This window comes from Anomalospiza imberbis, chromosome 15 (genome assembly GCF_031753505.1).
Source record: "Anomalospiza imberbis isolate Cuckoo-Finch-1a 21T00152 chromosome 15, ASM3175350v1, whole genome shotgun sequence".
Classification (NCBI taxonomy): Eukaryota; Metazoa; Chordata; class Aves; order Passeriformes; family Viduidae; genus Anomalospiza; species Anomalospiza imberbis.
The window spans coordinates 15,533,842-15,550,361 of NC_089695.1; the positions used below are offsets into that span (position 1 = coordinate 15,533,842).

Sequence of the window (16,520 nt, forward strand, 5' to 3'; positions counted from 1 at the left end):
CCGCTCTGGTTTCACTAGACTGGGGTGACGTGTCCCGTGTGTTCTGCCCGGGCACAGGTGCCCTCAGCCACCTGCTTGGCAGTGAACAGCTTGTACTGCTCAGAACTCTCTGAGCGCAAATTCTCACTTCCTTCTGTCTCTTCCTCTCTCCGCTCCTCTGCCCTGTTCCAGGTCCTGTCTTTGGCAGCAAGGACAACTTCCATGGACTGGCTATTTTCCTTGACACCTATCCCAATGATGAGGCGACGGAGGTGAGTGGCCCAGGCAGCTTGTGCAGTGCTGTTCCCTTCCTGCTCCGAGTGCTTCTCACCTGATCCAAGGAAAAGTCTCTCCCTAGCTGGGCATGGTCCGCTCTTCCTGTCCTGTGAGTTGGTAAAGAGAAGAGTTTGTGTGCATTAATGGAGATAAGAAGCTCCTAGCTCTTTTCTTGTGCTGCTCTTGGCTGCACGGATGTTTCCAAGGCATCTTCTCTTCTGCACAGGAGAGCAGGCACAGAGCTGGTGTAAACCCAGCACCACCTGCTGATATTCATCCTGGGAGTTATTACCTGACCTCTGTGCTTTGGATACTCATCCCATGATGTTTCTGCCCTTAATTTCTCTTTGCAACCTGTGTGTCTCTGAAAGAAACTCCTGGGCTGCCTTTTTGCTCCAGAATTCCCCATGGCCACGGGACAGATCAGTCCTGTGAGGGCTGGGGATCCTTTTCTTCTGTCCTGCTCTGTGTTTGTGGATCTCATTGTGGCACAGTCAGAAAACAAAACTGTGCTTTGGGGTCTGTACCATCAAAACCATGATACTTAAGTGATAAAGCACCTGGAAATGACCCATCTCCCTGTTGTCTTGATGCTCACGGGAGGTGAATTCCTGCCTCCAGTTGTCCTCTCCTGGTGTAGGTAATCCACTGATCACAAAACCTTGTGTGTAGTTTTGCTGCTTTTGTAGATTTCTGTCCGTTCTGGGTCTTGTGCTCTGTTCTTACACTTCTTGTGTTCAAGGAACGACTGGATGTGGCACGCAGGGCTAGCTGACAACGTGGGGATTGGTCACAGGTTGGGCTGAATGCCCTCAGAGGTCTTCTCCAGCCTAGATGATTCTGGGATTTTTACCCAGCCACTCTGCAAGTGTGGGACAGTCTGGTTGCCCTGGCCATGGCGTACAGGGTGGGTTTATTCACAGAATCACAGGATGGGGGTCTTGTCACTGTTCAATAAGAAATGACAAAGAGCAGTCAGAAAGCTGAGTGGCGTTAGCGCGTGTCTTTGCTCCAAACCGCTTCTTTTACACACTGCTCCGATACAGGGGGACCTGACTGCTCATCTAATCAATACATTTCACCCGATTGGCTAATTAACAAGATGCCCGTTTATTAACAATCTTATGAGGGTAACAAGAAAACAGATATTAGGAAAACAACACCTGCAGGTTGTTTTTAATAATTGGCTATCGTTGTTTATCTCCAGCTCCCTAAAGTCTCCCAGGCCGATTTTGGGAAAACTTGTCTAGTTTTCTTGCTCTTTGACCAGGTGTCACGTCCGCAGGGGTCTGGAAATGGGAGGTCAGAAAGGGTGGCTCTGCTTTAGGCAGCTCTGGCTTGGTTCAGAAGCAGCTTTAGGTGGAGCAGCAGCCGTGCACATCCTGACCATGGCCCTGCTGCCGTGCCGTGCTCCCACCTCGCTCCCTCTGCGGGCTCTGGCCGTGCCCCAGGAGCTCCCACAGCCTCTGTCTGTCCCCACAGCGCGTGTTCCCCTACATCTCAGCCATGGTCAACAACGGCTCCCTGACCTACGACCACAGCAAGGACGGGCGCGGGACGGAGCTGGCGGGGTGCTCGGCTGACCTGCGCAACCAGAACCACGACACCTTCCTGGCCGTGCGCTACTCCCGGGGCCGGCTCACGGTGAGACCCCCGCGGGGTCCTGCTTTTCAGGGGGGCAGGGCTGGCTCTACCAGGAGCTGGGGATGGTATTCCAGGCTCAGGCACTGCCTCTCTGGCACCTCCAGCTCCAATGGGGTGCAGCCAGGCAGGATAGTGGCATGCCAGAAGTGATTGTCTGGAGAGGGTGTGGAGTGTCCCTCACTGGAGATATTAATGAATCATCTGGACACAATCTATGTGATTTGGGATGGCCCTGCTTGAGCAGGGAGGATGGACCCTGTCCCATGGTTCTGAACATTCCTGGTGTGACCCTCTCCTGGTTTTGCAGGTGATGACTGACGTGGAAGACAAGAACGAATGGAAGAACTGCATCGACATCGCAGGGGTGCAGCTGCCAACTGGGTACTTCTTTGGTGCTTCTGCTGGCACTGGAGATCTCTCTGGTGAGAGGGGCTTTCCCCAGGGGAACACGTGGTGGTTGGAACCTGGATTAGGTGACCCTGTCTTGGCAGGGGAGTTGGATTTCTAGAGGTCCCTTCCAACCCTAAAAAAAACTGTGATTCTGTGATTGTAACACTGGATGCACTGGATAGTTTCCATTTCTTCCTTTCTCTGAATTGTTCACCGGGCTCTTGAAACCCTCTAGGGACTCATGCCTGGGGAAAGGAGGCACCTGAGAGCTAAGGAAGATCTTTGGATTGCAGTTTGATACGTTGGGATGAGGGTGGCTTGGGAGGGAAGGAGACTGGCCTGGCAGAGGACGGTCTGAGGGGTGCTCTGAGTGTGTGGACATCTCAGAGCTTCTGATGGTGTTTGGTGCTCACGGTTGTTCCTCAGACAATCACGACATTATCTCGATGAAGCTGTTCCAGCTCATGGTGGAGCACCCTCTAGAAGATGACACTGTTGACTGGACCAAGATCGAGCCAAGGGTCAGCCTCCTTAAATCCCCCAAAGGTGAGCCTGTGGGCTTTGGAAACTTTCCATGGGGGATTGGGATGTCGGGGCTGGACTCTGGAAGCACTGACGGCGTGACACCTGGCAAAGCTCCAGAGGAGCCGAGGTTATGTTGGTCTCTGTAGCTGTTGTTTCCCTCGCAGACAACGTGGATGACCCGACGGGGAATTTCCGGAGCGGGCCGCTGACGGGCTGGAAGGTGTTCCTGCTCCTGCTCTGTGCGCTGCTGGGCATCATTGTCTGCGCCGTGGTGGGAGCCGTGGTCTTCCAGAAACGCCAGGAGCGGAACAAGCGTTTCTACTAGTGGAACACCTGTGCCCAAACCCATCATTTTTTATGGGGAGCTGTAAAAAAACTGTGGTTTCTAAATGCTGTTTCTGAGAAATACCAGAAGTATTTTCTTACCTGTCTGTTTGGCTGTAACCCCTGCCTGGCCCTTGGCCTCCCGTGGGTTGGACTGAGGGGGGTGATGCCCACTGGCTCCCCAGAGCTGTGGTGTGGGAGCCTGGAGGCTGCTCCCCGGTTTTTCCAGCGTTCCCCCCACCTTGCTGGGATTTGCTGTGCTGCCTGGGGCAGGTGTGAACATGAGGGGCTGAGGGGAGGGGACTGCGAGTGGGGCATTAAAGGACTGACACCAGCCGTGGCTCTGGCTCTCTGTGATGGGGAGGCGAGGGAGGGAGGGAGGATGGGAAGTGCTGTAGGAATGGGAATTGGGGGGGGGTCTCAGCTTGGTGGGGGTGCAGGGAGACAATCGTGGGAGCATCCCAAAGGCCCCGCGGGCGCGGATCTGCGCTCACCGGCCCCTGCCGGGGATGTGCTGAGCCGTCCCCGCGCTGTCCGGAGGAGCCCCTGGGGGACCGGACGGGACGGAGGGGATGTCCCCGGCGGCCGGTCCCGCCCCCGTCCCGCCCCTCCGGCGGAAGAGAGCGGGGCCGTGTTTCCGGGGGAGAAGGGGGAGCGGCGGGCGCAGCCAGCGTGTCCCGGGGCCGGGGCCGGGGCCGGGGCCGGGCGGGCGCCATGGGCCCGGCCCGCCGCAGGGACGCGCTCCGGCTGCGCGGCGGAGGGTGAGCCCGGCGGCACCGGGGGGTGGTGCCGGGGGCTGGGGGCACTCGGGGGATCCTCTCGCGGTGTGCGGGGCGGGGGTCCCACCGTGGATCCCACCGTGGATCCCACCGTGGATCCCACGCGATCCACTCGGGGGTCCCACCGTGCGCTGACCCCGCGCCATCCCGCAGGTCCCCGCCGCTCCTGCGGCTCTTCCCCGGCCGCCTCTCCGCCTTCCCGCTGTTCCTGCTGGCGCTGCTGCTGGGCTTCGCTTCGCTGCTCTGGCTCCAGCTCAGCTGCTCGGGCGAGGGGCCGGCGCCGGGCGGGCAGCACCGGGGGGTTCCCCGGCAGCCCTGCCCGCCCCCCGCGCCGCCGCAGCCGCCCGAGGAGGAGCCGTCGTGGGGGCCGCACCGGCTGGCGCTGCTGGTGCCCTTCCGAGAGCGCTTCGAGGAGCTGCTGGCCTTCGTGCCCTACATGCACCGCTTCCTCAGCAACAAGAGGATCCGCCACCGCATCTTCATCCTCAACCAAGTGGATCATTTCAGGTAGCGTCTCCCTGTGCCGAGGGCGTGCTTCCCGAAGCTCTGTGAGTGCCGGGAGGGTGTTGCAGAGAAGCGGAGGACCAGGGCAGCGGGATGGCAGGGCCAGTGTGTGATGCTCTCCCCAAAGCTGCTCATTCTAGAGCTTAGAGGTGGACAAAGTGGTGGCTTGCTTCCTTATTCCTTAGCAAGAATAGAATCTTAGCATAGACTCCTTTATCCTCGGGTATTTCAGTTTTCTCCCCAGTGTCACGGGTCTGCAGCAGCAAACATATGGGGACTCTGGAAGTCAAAGACAGGCCACAGGGTGTTTGGAAATGCTGTCACCCCCAGCTCACTGTGCGGGGGTGCAGTTGCAGGATGGAATGCTGTGTTTGCATGTGTCCCTGTTTGGGGACCGCTCAGACATTGGGCACTGATGATTGTGGCAGGGGGATGTGTGGGGACAGTGGCTGCTGTGCGTGGCACTGAGAGCCCCCAGTCCTGTGGCAGGTTTAACAGGGCATCCCTGATCAACGTGGGCTTCCTGGAGAGCGGCAACGACACCGACTACATCGCCATGCACGACGTGGATCTCCTGCCCCTCAACGAGCACCTGGACTACAGCTTCCCAGAGGCAGGGCCCTTCCACGTGGCATCCCCCGAGCTGCACCCGCTCTACCACTACAAGACCTACGTGGGCGGCATCCTGCTGCTCACCAAGCAGCACTATGAGTTGGTGAGCTCCTGGGTGGGATGTCCTGGACAGCTTGGAGCAGGAGCTATGACATTATCATGGTGAACTTGGGAAGTGGGGAACAGGAGTCAGAATGGTTTGGGGACAGAGCCTATGGTCTGAGCTGCTGGGGGGCAGGACAGGGGAGGCTGGGCTGGTGTCTGCTCCTGTGAGGCCGTGGAGTTGTGCTCAACCTTGGCTGGTACGGTGCTGCTCTCGTTCCAGTGCAATGGCATGTCTAACCGCTTCTGGGGCTGGGGACGGGAGGATGATGAGTTTTATCGACGTATCAAAGGAGCTGGTCTCCAGGTAAGGGGTGTCTGTACCCTCCTGGCTTGAAATTGCCTTTTTTTATGTTTCTTCACCTGGCCCCCACTGTGGCTACCCAGTTTGGGGTCTGGGGAAGGCAGCCCTGCACTCCAGCCGCAGGTGTGGGAGTTTTCCAGTAGCTTTATGGAAGCCCTGCTCTTCTCCCAGGTTCGTCGTCCCTCTGGAATCACAACTGGATACGAGACTTTCCAGCACCTGCACGACCCAGCCTGGAGGAAGAGAGACCAGAAGCGCATCGCTGCGCAGAAGCAGGTGAGACCCGTGGTCAGGGGGAACCACAGGAGATTTGGGCTGTGGTCACCAAGTGCTCTGAGCCCTCCTTGCTCGTGTCCTTCTCTGCCAGCTCTGGCTCCCTCCCTGGGCACTGGGTGCTTCCTCCTTCCAGCCTGGGCCGAGCAGTCTTTCTCTCCCTCAGGAACAGTTCAAGGTGGATCGGGAGGGAGGCCTGAACAACGTGAGGTACCGAATCGAGTCACGGACAGATCTGAGCGTGGCAGGAGCCCCTTGCACCGTCCTTAATATCTTGCTGGACTGTGACACAAACGAGACCCCCTGGTGCACGTTTGGCTGAGCCCGTCCCCGCGTGCCAGGCGTGTGCTCTGTGCTGGTGCCAAGGCTCCCTGGCTGCCGTGCAGCTGCCTGGAGCAGGCAGGGATTTGCAGCGGATGAGCAGTGCTGGCGAGACACAGAGGAGCAGAAGAGGCTGAAAACTGGACTTTGCTGGGAGCAACAGAAGAGGCTGAGAATGGGACTTGCTGGTGTCGCTGCAGGCGCTGGTGCTGCCTCCCAGGGCAGGTGCAGGAGGTGGCTTTCCTGTGCTGGACATGGCTGAGCTGCCATGCAGCTCAGAGGACAATAAAGAACTGTCAGGGCACCTGTGAGTTGTGAATGCCCTGGGCTGTGCTGGCACTACTCCATTTTCCTGTTCCCTTCATCTTCCTTCAGCACACCTGTTCTGGCTTGGCCCCAGCTGCTCTCTGTGTGACAGGTGAGCTCTGAGCTGCTCTGGCTCGGAGGCCAAGCCAGTCTGAAACGGGCTCTGAGAGAGATGCTGCCTCTTCCAGCTGCCAGGTACCCCCAGGGCTGGGCTGTTGGCATTTCACTGCAGGAAGTGGTTGTGGTTGAGCCATGCCCGAGCCCCACATCCACAGCACTGCTGGATGTCAGCACTTGTAGGCCAGGGCCTCTCTGGGGTGAGGAGGAGAGTTCTGGCTGTGCTTCCCTTTCCTTGCCTGCCTTCCTGTGGCATGTGCTGCCTCAGCCTTTCTTGGGGGGTTGGAAAATCGGATGTCTGCCCCGGGGTCTTGGCACACGTTTTGGGTGCTGCTGCCTCCTCAGGCTGGGTAGACCCAGCTGAACAGCCAGTACCTCTCTGTTCAGCCCCACCACTAGCACTGGCACCAGGCCCTCTGCGTTTCCTGGCCCCTTCTGTCCTCGTCTTCTGCCTGCCACTTCCTGGAGTGGTTGCTTTCCATCCCCAGAGAGAAGCTGTTGCCATCCCGGAAAGATGAGTAGCTCCAGAGAGGAGGGAGGGAAAAAAGCATCGGAGCCAAGTGTGGGGCCCACGTACCCTGTAAGGGCTTGGGATGGGGTGTCTGGTGGGATCTGGTGCCTTCTGCTCTCTGTGCTGCTCTGGAGCTGGGAGAGGAGTCTGGACCCTTGGACAGAGTGTTGGGGGCTGCCTCTGAGGCAGGGATTGAGGTGCTGGTGCAGGGTGGTTGGGATCTGCTTTGCATCATGGAAGCAGCAGGCTCAGCCTCGGGGCGATGCAATCCAAGAGCTCCCGATGGCCTGTCCAGCCTGGTGGCTCCAAAGCAGCTCTGGTATCTGGCATGAAGGTGCTGGTGAACTTGGACAGCAGGTGCACTCCTGCACAGGTGTTTCCAGGACCAGTCATGCCCTTGCTGTGGGCAGCCAGAGGGAGATACTGGCCCAGCAGCCTCGCTCCTGCCTCTCCATGGCACGGGTTTGGGATCAGCCATCTGTATGGCAGCCCCTTCCTGGTGCCTGAACCGCAGCCAGGGCTGGTGGAGGCAGATCAAAGTATTCCTCTGTGCCGTTCAAAATAGATGACACAATTTGGGGCAGGTTTCATAAAGACGAAGCTGTGCAGAAACAGAGAGCATATGTGCACCTCGCGCTTTGCTCAGCGCTCCAGGCTCCTCTCCCGCTGCCTGGCAGCTATTTCTCAGCTCTGCTCGCAGCCCCCTCATCCCCCGGTTGCTTTTGTGGAAGAGGCACCCTGCTGGAGACCCGGCTTCCTTTTATAGCCCTGAATGTGACTCGGAGGTCGCTCGGCTCTGCTCCCCCCACACGCTTCGGTATTGGCAATGGCCCAGCTGGAGGGGATGAAGTTTTTCCCCATTGCCTTTCCACAGATGGATCACACCCTGCCTGCTGTCCCAGGAGCCCTGCAGAGCCGAGCCAAAAGCCTCCCAGCGTTCTCATGCTCTCAGCAAGCCTGAGGAGAACATCAGGATGCTCAGGGGCAGAGAGGGCCCCTGGAGGCCCAGCCCTGCCCCTCTGTGACCCCCCTTCTGGGGTCCCAATTACTGTTAGCAAGGCCACATGCAGGCACAGCAATCGATGGCTTTTATTGCCAGGTTGTTATAAAGTGGATTGTTCCAAAGCTGTTTGCTGGTGGACATGTGAAATTGCTGTAGTATCTTAAAGGGGGGCAGTGGGGGTGAGGTGAGCAAAGAGAGGGGACTGGGGAAAAAGAGGAAGCTGAAACATCTCTGCCTGGAGAAGGTGACATCCTTGGCTGCTGGAGTGACCCGGGCAGGGCCGGGCTGTGGAAGTTGCTATCCAGGCAGACGTGCTTGGGGCATGCAGCTCGCGGAGGAGCAGGAAACGGGGCAGACGGGAAGGAGGGGTGCGGCCGTGACCAGCACCCCGTGCAGCCACCCGGCATCACTGCAGCCTGCCCGCTCCCAGCCCCGTGGGATGATGCCAGTGCCCGCGGGCTGCCGGGGCGGCTCTTTCGCGACTGAGCTCCAGGCAGAGGGCCAGGGCATGGCAGACACATTCCTGAGGCCAGCAGGATGGGACATGGCACCGTTGGGAAGGGCTCTCTTGTCCAGAGGCCACGCGTGCTGGTGCCGCTGGGCACAGGAGCTGCGGGGAACGGGGGCTGAGGCCCGAGGGAGCGGAGCGTGCCTTGGCAGCGCACCGAGGACACTGCCAGCATGTGAGCCCGGCGAGCAGGGACCGGGGACAGTGTGTGTGTGTGGGAGAGCACTGGCAGCACAGCTTGAGGACTCGGGTGTGCGGCGGAGGGAGCTGGCAGCGAGCGGGGTGCGAGCACACCGACACGCCGGGCTGGGGACGGGCGGTCCCTGCCCGGGGACAGACGGGCACCGCGCCGTGGGACGGAGCAGGGCTGCGGCAGGTGTCCTGCTCCCAGAGGAGGCCGGGACACCGGTGACCAGGTCCAGCCCGTGCCGGGATCCTCGCTCCCTGCGGCTGCCAAAACCGGCTCCAGGCCAGGATGTGATTCAGAGGGATGAAGCGTGTCCCGTCTCACTGGCGCCAGGCCAGGCGAGAGCCCCACGGGGGTACGCCGTGTCCCCCGGGCTTTGTGAGGCTCCTGCCCACCCGCGGGTGCTGTAAGCGGGGGACACGGGGTTGTCCTGCTAGAGATCGGCACAGAGAGTGTCCCATGGAGTCGAGACCCCTCTCCACGCCGCAGGTACGAAGCCAAGTATTTCTCTCCGCCCTTGGTGGGCGATACCCGGGAATACCAGCCCGCCTGTCAGGCGGTTGCCGGGATCCGAGCGGCGCCGGTGCTGCCGGTCCCGGAGCTGTAGCTGGGGGGATTTGCGGGGCTCTCCCCGCCATTGGGGGGGTTCCGCGCAAGTGGCGGCGCCGCACGCAGCCAGCGCGCCCTGCCCCGCCCCGCCCCGCCGGTGGGCACGGCCGGGCCGTCCCCCTCCTTCCTCCTCCTCCTCCTCCTCCTCCTCCTGCTGCTGCTGCTTCCCGCCCCTCCCGTCCCACCGCCCCCGCGCCGCGATTTGCCGGTGCCGGCTCCGCCCGCCGCCCCGCGCGGCCGCGGCCGAGGGGCGCGTTCAAACGCGGCGAGGGAAGGAGCGCGGAGCGGAGCCGTGCGGGACCGCAGCGCCGCCGGCATGGTGAGTGCGGGGCCGGGCGGCCCCCGCCGCGCCCCATCCCCCTCCCCCGTGCGCTGCGGCCAGCGGGGCTTTGTCCCGGGCTCGGCCCCGGGCACCGACTGCCCCCTCCGCCTTCTCCGTGCCGGAAATTCCGGCGGGGCTGCGGGGAGGCGCGGAGGGGCTGCGCGGGGACCCGCGCCCGCCTCCCTCCAACCCTGCCGTTCCCTCCCGGGTGGAATGGGAATGGGAAAAGGAAAAGGTTCGTGGCCGTATCCTGCCTGGGCACGGCTGGGATTGGGAGCAGATCGCGAAGGAGCCAGGCTGGCCGGACCGGTGTTTTGCCGCCTGGAGGGTGATCCCCTCCCTGCCGCAGGCAGGACACCTTCGGGCTCCCCCGGCGTTTCCCAAACCTCCCACAACCTGACCTACTTCCTCGGCCGCCTGTGCCGGGAGGAGCCGCTGCGGGGCTCGGCCGAGCTGCTCCCCAGTGCCGGGGGCTGGATGTGCATCCACGTTCCCCCCCCACCCCCCAACCATGGGAACATCCACGTCCCCTCCCTATCCCCGTGCGCGCCCGGTGGCACCGCAGGCAGCCCCGATCCTTCCAGAGGGTCCATCCCTGGTGCCCTTCGTGGGGTGCCGGTGCCCGGAGCAGGTGTTGGGCTCACAGAGGGAGGTGACAGCGCAGGCCGGGAGCTGTCAGACAGGTTTGTGCGTGGCAGCAATTAAAAGCGGGGTGTTTGTTTACCCGGCGCGTGGTGCTGAGAACCAGGGCAGCTTCCTGGGTGTAACCCGGCCCCGGAGCCCTCGGCGAGGCTGGGAGCGGTGCTGGGGGCTCTGCCTCGCCCCTGCCACACTCTCTATGTCCCCTGTACTGGTGTGAGGCCATCGTCCCCTCCCTAGCGCTGGGGAGCCAGAGGCGAGGCCGAAGGCATCCTCTCATCCTTCCTCCCCCGGCCACCTGCGCAGGAAGCTGCATTGTCCCGTCCGCATCCTGCCCCTTCCCACCGCCCTCACGCCATGTCCGGCCACGGGGTCCCCGGCACGCACGCAGCAGCTGGGCTGTGGCCGCCTGGTCCCTGCCTGGTGCTGGGGAGGGAATGCGTGTGGATGGCAGGGGCCGTGTGGAGCTCGCCCTGCGAGCTGCAGGAGCCCGTGCCGCCCATGCTGTGCGGGAAGTGTCCCCGTGGTGCCGCAGAGGAGCCCGTCCCGTGCGCACCCCGGCGAGGCCAAGCTGATGGGCATCCCCAGGGGCATTTTGGGGAGGTCTCCAGAGGTGTCCGGAGCCCGAGGTTCCGGCGGGGAGGTTGGGTGCCGCCGGGCCGGGGCTGGCGCCAGGCCTGGGCAGGTGCTGCCGGCTCCCGAACTCGCCCGCCTGGCTGGGCGGCAGGTGCCTGTTCTGGTGGCGGCCCCGGCCGCGGGCGGGAGGTGGGGCTGGGTGTGGGAGGAGGCGCTGCACCATGGTGGGGGCAGCGGCGGGGAGCCCCCGCCCCGTGCGTGCTGTGCCCTGTGCCCCGGGAAGCTGCACGGGACAAGGCAGATCCACCCCAGTGCCACGAGCCCGTGTGGGCCCTGGGGGCTGGCTGGGCCAGGGGGTGCCGGGGGTGTGTGCCGGCTTCCCGGCATCGCTGACTCTGTCTCTTCCCCGGCAGTGCTGGTTCTGGGCTTTTCTCTAATTCTCCATGGCAGCAGCACAGGGTCCTGTGACCTGTGAGCCCGACACCCGTGTCCTCGGCACCTACCTCTCCTCGGAGCCCGTCGGCGTCGTTGGCAGCATGGGCAGCGTGGGCAGCCTGGTGGAGAAGCAGGATCTGTCCCCCCTGGAGCTGCGGGCCCCGCTGGGCGGCTCGCGGGGGCTCCGGCAGCCCGACGGGTTGCTGCGGAAGGGGCCGAACCAGCGGGAGCTCTTTGGGTACCTGCACGGGGCCAAGAAGGAGACGCGTGCGGAGCGGAAGCACCAGACACCGGGCGCCTGCTACAAACGGGACTACGAGAGTGACCGCGAGAACCGGTCCCCCGAGCGCTGCTCCCGCGAGCATCACCGTGGGGCTGACTTCTCCAAGAGCTCCCTGCCGGAGCGGGGCCGCTTCGACAAGGTGAGGCTGTGGGGGTCTGAAATACAGCCTGGTCTGCGAGAGGATGGGGATGGAGCAGGATGATTTGCACCCCCCTGGATGGGGTGTGGGGATTTGAGGATTTTCAGGGATATGAAGCTGGGAGTGGGGGGGTTCTCTCTGGCTGTAGAGGCTCATGCTTGACCTTGCTCTTGTTTTTCAGTGCCGTATCAGGCCCTCGGCCTTCAAGGCAGTGGCTGGGAAGGGGCTGGTCTCCATGCAGGGCCTGTCCTCGTCCAAGGGACAGAAGTTGTCCAAGAGCAATGGGAGCCTGCACACGCTGCTGTCGCAGAGCAGCACGGCGGCCCCGCAGCACGGCCCGCTCCGCACCCACCTGCTCCACGCCATCAGCCTGGATGAGGCCTCTGACTCCAGCCACAACTCCATCCAGAGCTTCCCATCCTACGGCTCCCGCCTCAAGCCTGCCCAGAGCCAGTTCAGCGCCTCCATGGGCCACATCAACCACATCGGGGGCTCCTTGGACAGGGTTTCCCGGAGCCCCAGGGATACCCTGGCCCCTGAGAAGATGCCCCTGTCCTGCAAAAGCATGGCCACCCTGAGCAGGCTGCAGAGCCCCAGTGAGCCCCCACCGCCGTACGAGTTCTCCTACTCCCTGGAGGACGCGGTGAAGCAGCTGGAGGACCGGCTGCAGGAGACGGGAGGGGAGCTGCGGCAGCTCAAGAGGAGCCTCAGCGAGACTGAAGACCCCTTCACACAGGTGAGCCGTGGGGCTGGGGCAGCGCTGGGTGCCCCGGGCAGGGATGTGGGGGTGGAAGGAGCAGTGAAGGAGCTGCTGTGGTGGGTGATGGGCTTGGAATGCCCAAGTATGGGAGGATCAAATATCACAGGATCTCTTGGGGTCCCTGGGGCTGCAGCCTCTCACCATTGTCCACCTGTGCTTGGCAGGCGTTTGAGGACAAGCAGCGGCTGTGGCTGGACGAGTTGGAGGACCTGAAGCAGATGTACATGGCCCGGCTGCAGCAGGTGATGCAGCAGGCGCAGCGCGGGCAGCGGGCGCTGCAGCTGCAGCTCTACAAGGCGCAGCAGGAGAAGAAGCGGCTGCAGGAGGAGCTGAGCCTGCAGCAGTGCCAGTGTGAGGAGACCAAGCTCCGGCAGCCCCAGGGCGAGCATGGCAGCCCCAAACTGGAGGAGACCAAGTGGGAGGTGAGTCTCCTTCCTTTCCTTCCTTTCCTTCCTCCCTTCCCTCCCTATTGCCACCCTCCTGGCTGTGGGGCCAGGATGGGGACAGCAGTTCTCAGCAGTTCCCTGCCCTGGTGTCACTCTGGGTCACAGTACGGGAGGGATGAGCCACGTCTGGTGCTTATGGTCTCCATGAGGACAACTTGGGGTCCTGCCACCTCTGTGGTCCTGCTCCCCCAGCCCTTCCTCACTGCTCGCCCGTGCCCTGCAGGTGTGCCAGAAAGCAGCGGAGATCTCCCTGCTGAAGCAGCAGCTTCGGGACACCCAGGAGGAGATGGCTCAGAAGCTGGGGGAGATCTTCAGCCTGAAGACGCAGCTGCGGGAGGCCAAGGCAGAGGTCCAGGCCAGGGACTCCCAGCTGGCACAGCTGGCAGACTCCTTCCAGAGCCCCCAGGAGCCCAGCACCTCGCTGCCTCTGGGTGATGACCCCATGCCGTCGTGCCAGGACTTCCCTGGCTGCGAAACTGATGACTCCAAGTGCCGGGGCCTCCAGAGCGACTCGGCGGAGCCCCTGGAGCGGCAGGTGGAGTGGCTGTGGGCAGAGCTGCTGCGGGAGCGGCGCCAGGGCCAGCTGCAGGCTGTGAACTTTGAGCTGGAGAGGAAAACGTGGCAGGAGGAGAAGGAGAAGGTGCTGCGGTACCAGCGGGAGCTCCAGGCCAGCTACATGGAGATGTACCACCGGAGCCAGGCGCTGGAGCGGGAGCTGCGGCAGCTGCGGGCGGAGCCCAGGGATGTCAGGATCGATTCGCCCTGGATCGAGCGGGTGGAGTCCTCCAAGATCTGAGGGGCGGGATGCCAGTGGGACTGAGAAAGGGGAAAGCCTCTTGCCGCTGCAGTGGGACGATCTCAGGGTGTGCACAAGGACTGGCCCCGCTCGGCGCTGCCCTGGGCTGAAGGACTGACTGCCACAGGGGAGCTTCTCTTTCTCGCAGCACTTCAGGCCCTTCTGGTGGGGGTCTCTGGAGGGCGGGGGGGTCATCTGTGCCAGGGTGGGGGTCTTGCATGTGCCCCGTGCTCTGACTCCAGGAGTGTTTGCCCTGTGATTCCTTCTGCCACGGGGGCAGAAACCAAGCACCCTGTGAGAAATTCCCTGTCCCTCCTGCTCTGCTGCCCCTGTTCCTACAAACCAGTAACTTAATGTCTTGTGAGGAGCAGCTTAAGCCCTGTCCCCCACCCCACTGCCTTGCTGCAGGGGTTGCAGCTACTGTTTGCAGTGGCAGCCTTGTCAGCAGGGCCCTGGGGCTGGTGGTGCCTCTGGGCAGGCAGAGGAGGAAACCCTGAGGAGTTCTGGTGCTGCTGGGAGGGGGCAGCTGCCCCAGCCGAGGTGCTTCTCGTGTCCCCAGTGTGGAGCTGCTCTGCAATGGAGGTGGTTGGTGCAGCTTTCTTCGGGCTGAGATGGGGAAATGCCTTGTGCAAGGAGGGATGGGAACTGGTGCTCTGCCACACTGGGAAGAACGGGGGTAGGAGAGAGGACTGGGGCATGTGCCTGAGCTGGGGAAGAGGCTGGGGTCTCCCCTCCCAGGGGCGGTGAGGGGGTGCCCAGAGGTGCTGGAAAGAGCCCTGCTCTGTTTGTGTAACAGAACTGTGAAGGCCGGGCCCGGCTCTGCCCCCCGTTCCTGCAATAAACCTGCATTTCTCTCTCCTGGCCTCTGCTCTGCTTCCCTCGGGCTCGGGGGGCTCCCGGCCACGAGGGTGAGGGGGATGGTGTGGGGCTGGCCTGGGCCTGTCCAGCGGGCAGGGCATGGCCGTGAGTCACGACGGGCAGGTGGGCTCCTGGGGCAGCCTCACCCCCGCCCCTGCTGTGCTTTAACCCAGCCACGGACCCCCCAGCCCTCCCCCCGAGCACCAGGACCACTTTGTACAAACCCGCAGACACCTTTATTCACCCCACAGTGCTCAGCATCCCCCCAGCAGTCCCCTCGGCAGAGTCCCCAGAAACAGCCGTGTGGCCCCCGGGCAGAGGGACAGGGACCTGCCACGGCCCCGCAGGGCACAGCCCGGCCCCGGCTCTTCAGAGCGGCAGGGGAAGGGCTGACACCTCCTCCAGGCACTCGTCGTACGCCTCCTGGTACTCCTCGTGGGGCTTGATCAGGATGACACAGGTCGGGCGCTTGGAGCCCGCGGCAGCTCCCAGGTCCTGCGGGAACACAGGGAGGCCATGGGGGCCAGGTCCCTTCCCGAGGTGGGAACCTCATGAACCTTCTTCCCAGCTTGTCTCCTACAAGCTGGGCTGGCAGAAGGGACTGGCACACGGGCCACGTGCCATTATTCTTCCCCAGAGTGGGTCTGCAGAGCTGCCTGCACCGGGGCTGAAGCTCCAAAGACACCGATTGCCCACCCAAGTCCCTGTCTGCAGAAGAGCTGGCCCCACCCCAGAGAAGCCTGGAAAAGTTGTGCTGGCTCTGTCCCGGAGCTGCTGCAGGAACGCGATCATGACAAACAGCTCTGTGATTCCACAGTGCTTCCTACACCTCCCCCCCCGTCCCTTCCGTGCCTTGCTCAGGGACAAACACCGAGCTCTTTACTCGGGCACCGGATCTGCACCTCCCGGGAAGGTTCCGGTCACAGCCCGGGCTCCTCACCGGGTTCCCGGTCACCAGGGCCGGTTCCTCCCCCGGCCCGGCACTCACCGTTTTGGAAGGGACGTATGCGTACGGGAGGCTCCTATCCTCGCACATGATGGGGATGTGGCAGTAGACATCGATGGGCATCGTGTCCCCGGCCAGCACCGTGATCCTGCAGGGACAGCCTTGTCAGCGCCCGGGCCGGCGGGGCCGCGCAGGGCCGGGGCCAGGGCAGCACTTACCCCCTCTCGCCCTTGTTGATGAACTTCTGCACCTCCTTCACACCGCGGCGGAGCTGCTTGTGCTTGGTCGCTGCAAGAGAACCACGGCGTGAGGGGCTGAGTGAGAACCACGGCGTGAGGGACCGCACCGCGCCCCCGCCACGAGCCGGCCCCTCCCCGCCGGCGCCGCCAGACCTTTCCTGATGCACTTGAGCAGCTTTCGGGTGAGCTTGCGGGACGCGAGCGGCTGCGCGATGGGGTTCAGGAAGTCGAGCTGCTCCCGGTACGAGAGCTCCGGCGTCGCCTCCGCCTCGGCCGCCGCCTCCGGCTTCTCCCGCGCCATGGCCGCCCCAGGCCGCTTCCGCTTCCGGGGCACGCGCCGCGCCGCGGGCGGGACGCACGCCCGCGAGCTCTCCCACAGCCAATCGGCAACCGCGCTGGCAGTGACAGACAGCCGGGACGGCCAATGGCGAGCGGTGTTTGTACCACCCCGGCCACGCGCTCCGGCACGCGTTTCCCGGCCCCGGTCCCAGTTCTGGACCCAGTCCCAGTTCCAGTCGCGGTCCCAGTCCCATCCCAGTTCTGGACCCAGTCCCATTCCAGTTCTGGACCCAGTCCCAGTTCCAGTCGCGGGCCCAGTCCCATTCCAGTTCTGGACCCAGTCCCAGTTCCAGTCGCGGTCCCAGTCCCATCCCAATTCAGGACCCAGTCCCAGTTCCAGTCGCGGTCCCAGTCCCATTCCAGTTCCGGACCCAGTCCCAGTTCCAGTCGCGGTCCCAGTCCCATTCCAGTTCCGGACCCAGTCCCAGTTCCAGTCGCGGTCCTAGTCCCATCCCAGTTCTGGACCCA

The 16,520-nt window shown here is 63.1% G+C and overlaps 4 protein-coding genes across 8 annotated transcripts in view; 3 read left to right on the top strand and 1 right to left on the bottom strand.

Annotated features, from left to right (window-relative positions):
- The window catches only part of LMAN2 (lectin, mannose binding 2), a 47,313-nt gene extending 43,841 nt beyond the window's left edge, over nt 1–3,472 (top strand). For both annotated transcript variants that reach the window (XM_068206155.1, XM_068206156.1), the window contains 5 exons: nt 172–251; nt 1,738–1,899; nt 2,207–2,321; nt 2,716–2,835; nt 2,979–3,472. In XM_068206155.1, the coding sequence (XP_068062256.1) occupies nt 172–251; nt 1,738–1,899; nt 2,207–2,321; nt 2,716–2,835; nt 2,979–3,139 (638 nt within the window). In that variant the 3' untranslated portion in view covers nt 3,140–3,472. The remainder of the gene's footprint in view (nt 1–171; nt 252–1,737; nt 1,900–2,206; nt 2,322–2,715; nt 2,836–2,978) is intronic.
- On the bottom strand, nt 45–16,052 carry NHP2 (NHP2 ribonucleoprotein). 2 transcript variants are annotated; one of them, XM_068206166.1, is made up of 5 exons: nt 15,867–16,052; nt 15,693–15,762; nt 15,517–15,622; nt 14,866–15,023; nt 45–57 (listed from the first exon to the last, which is right to left on the bottom strand). In XM_068206166.1, the coding sequence occupies exons 1-4, from the start codon at nt 16,012–16,014 to the stop codon at nt 14,898–14,900; spliced, it is 450 nt and encodes a 149-aa protein (XP_068062267.1). In that variant the 5' UTR covers nt 16,015–16,052; the 3' UTR covers nt 45–57; nt 14,866–14,897. The 2 variants fall into 2 exon arrangements, with proteins under 2 accessions (XP_068062267.1, XP_068062266.1); XM_068206165.1 differs by lacking the exon at nt 45–57 and having other exon boundaries at nt 14,741–15,023.
- On the top strand, nt 3,741–6,380 carry B4GALT7 (beta-1,4-galactosyltransferase 7). Its single transcript, XM_068206157.1, has 6 exons — nt 3,741–3,899; nt 4,071–4,424; nt 4,911–5,136; nt 5,359–5,442; nt 5,611–5,715; nt 5,879–6,380. Exons 1-6 carry the CDS (start codon nt 3,853–3,855, stop codon nt 6,032–6,034), a joined length of 972 nt encoding a protein of 323 aa, XP_068062258.1. The 5' UTR covers nt 3,741–3,852; the 3' UTR covers nt 6,035–6,380.
- Nucleotides 8,814–14,526, top strand: N4BP3 (NEDD4 binding protein 3). 3 transcript variants are annotated; one of them, XM_068206150.1, is made up of 5 exons: nt 8,814–9,154; nt 11,225–11,668; nt 11,850–12,404; nt 12,593–12,850; nt 13,098–14,526. In XM_068206150.1, exons 2-5 carry the CDS (start codon nt 11,255–11,257, stop codon nt 13,668–13,670), a joined length of 1,800 nt encoding a protein of 599 aa, XP_068062251.1. In that variant the 5' UTR covers nt 8,814–9,154; nt 11,225–11,254; the 3' UTR covers nt 13,671–14,526. The 3 variants fall into 3 exon arrangements, with proteins under 3 accessions (XP_068062251.1, XP_068062250.1, XP_068062252.1); XM_068206149.1 differs by lacking the exon at nt 8,814–9,154 and adding an exon at nt 9,432–9,593; XM_068206151.1 differs by lacking the exon at nt 8,814–9,154 and adding an exon at nt 10,257–10,279.
- Nucleotides 16,053–16,520: the final 468 nt, after the last annotated feature.

Bases quoted from the DNA above. Each gene is read 5' to 3' on its own strand.
- B4GALT7 (XM_068206157.1), top strand. From the start codon at position 3,853: ATGGGCCCGGCCCGCCGCAGGGACGCGCTCCGGCTGCGCGGCGGAGG. The intron at 5,443-5,610 runs GTAAGGGGTGTC...CTCTTCTCCCAG, and splicing joins TCAAAGGAGCTGGTCTCCAG to GTTCGTCGTCCCTCTGGAAT. The intron at 5,716-5,878 runs GTGAGACCCGTG...TCTCTCCCTCAG, and splicing joins GCATCGCTGCGCAGAAGCAG to GAACAGTTCAAGGTGGATCG.
- N4BP3 (XM_068206150.1), top strand. From the start codon at position 11,255: ATGGCAGCAGCACAGGGTCCTGTGACCTGTGAGCCCGACACCCGTGTC. The intron at 11,669-11,849 runs GTGAGGCTGTGG...CTTGTTTTTCAG, and splicing joins AGCGGGGCCGCTTCGACAAG to TGCCGTATCAGGCCCTCGGC. The intron at 12,405-12,592 runs GTGAGCCGTGGG...TGTGCTTGGCAG, and splicing joins CTGAAGACCCCTTCACACAG to GCGTTTGAGGACAAGCAGCG.
- NHP2 (XM_068206166.1), bottom strand. From the start codon at position 16,014: ATGGCGCGGGAGAAGCCGGAGGCGGCGGCCGAGGCGGAGGCGACGCCG. The intron at 15,763-15,866 runs GTCTGGCGGCGC...GTTCTCTTGCAG, and splicing joins GCTCAAGTGCATCAGGAAAG to CGACCAAGCACAAGCAGCTC. The intron at 15,024-15,516 runs GTGAGTGCCGGG...GTGTTCCCGCAG, and splicing joins CATACGTCCCTTCCAAAACG to GACCTGGGAGCTGCCGCGGG.